We start from the raw sequence: 1,476 nt of genomic DNA, 5'->3' as shown, positions 1-1,476 counted from the left end.
CCATTGAACCACTGCAAAGCAAGAAAGTACCGTTAGACCATCCTTCAAAAAAAAAAAAAAGGGCAGAGCAGCAGCAAGCCCACAATGGATTCTAACACGGAGGAAATGCGCCCCTTGTGGGCTTATTTAAAAGACTTATTCAAGTTAACTGGTTCGAAACACGACTTGTTGAGATTTGATGAAGAATGTTGGTGGTGAATTTACAGATTCTGTAACTGCTGTCACAATCTGTGAGGATGCACAAAATCACAAGTCCAAGTGTGAACAGTGTCACATGTATTATCTGCAGCTTTGTTCACTACAATGGCACCATTGATGAATTAAAAATATACATACTGTAGGCACACTTCATGATATTGTAGACCATTAGGGAATACATTAAGCAAGTACTTTTACTTTTGATACTTTAAGTATTTTAAAAGCAAGTACTTACTTACTTTTACTCAAGTAAAATGTTAATGTGGTACTTTTACTTTTACTAGAGTACGTTTGTCTGTTAAACACTGTACTTAAGTAAAAGTACAGATAAACAGACAAACGAGTACTTTCTCCACCACTGTGAATTTATGATGTTATCATTGCAGTCTGTCAGTCTGTTGTTTTTTTTTATTTTTAATTCGGACCCAACTATTTTAAAATTGCCATAAGGGAGATTATATGGTTGTGACCTCATTTTTACTTCTGATTTTCAAAATGCTTTATTAAATGTTTGGTTCAGAAAAACAATACATTTTATTTTCTGAAAAAAAAAAACCTCAATGGTCTATCAGTTTCTGTAAAGTCTGCTTCAACAAAGACTGTTGGTGGTAAACAAACAGAACATGTTACCTTTTAGCTAGATCAGCTGCCTGTTTGGCTGCTGAAGCGTTGACCAAAAGGGACACATTGGAAATACCTCCAGCCAAAAAACAGTCCACAATACCCTGGTTCCTCCTGGGACAGTAACCAAAGTCATCTCCTGTGACCACAAGCTTCAGTCTGGGTTGGGGCATTTCTGTTGTTTTCTGTGGTGGACACACAGAACACACAAAGACCTGTAATCAGGACAGTAATACAACATCAATGATTTTATTCATTTAATGTGTTTTATATTTTGTTCAATAAGGTTACTGAACTCAGAACTGCACTCAGCATCAAATGAGATCAGTTTTAAGTAAAAACAAAAACCTAAAAAAAAAAAAAACTAGATATGCACAATATATCAACATCAACATCGGTATTGGTCTGATAAGTAAGCCTGGGCCGATATTAGGTTTGGGCAATAATAGCAAAAAAATGAATCACGATTAAATGCTGTATTTAGTCGATAATGGTTAAAGGTATCATATCATGCTTTTAAATCCTTCTTTTTCACGTCTAAATCATTCACTTATGGTCTATTTAAAATAAAACTGCAACGCTTTGGTCTTAATTCCTTGTTTTTGTTGCTCCACAGACTCCTTTACCCCTGTTCCCTCAGAGCAAGCTGTTTTGGTG

At 35.5% G+C, this 1,476-nt stretch overlaps 1 protein-coding gene across 1 annotated transcript in view; it reads right to left on the bottom strand.

Moving 5' to 3' along the window:
• Positions 1–1,004, bottom strand: part of ydjc (YdjC chitooligosaccharide deacetylase homolog) — a gene marked incomplete at its 5' end in the record, with an annotated part of 20,587 nt that extends 19,583 nt beyond the window's left edge. Inside the window, 1 exon segment of the mRNA XM_014030660.1 lies at positions 829–1,004. Within this exon segment, the coding sequence (XP_013886114.1) occupies positions 829–992 (164 nt within the window).
• Positions 1,005–1,476: the final 472 nt, after the last annotated feature.

This window comes from Austrofundulus limnaeus, unplaced genomic scaffold, assembly GCF_001266775.1.
Source record: "Austrofundulus limnaeus strain Quisiro unplaced genomic scaffold, Austrofundulus_limnaeus-1.0 Scaffold1098, whole genome shotgun sequence".
Lineage (NCBI taxonomy): Eukaryota > Metazoa > Chordata > Actinopteri > Cyprinodontiformes > Rivulidae > Austrofundulus > Austrofundulus limnaeus.
Note: the sequence above shows the minus strand (reverse complement) of the source record. Positions and strands in the feature narration are given on the sequence as shown.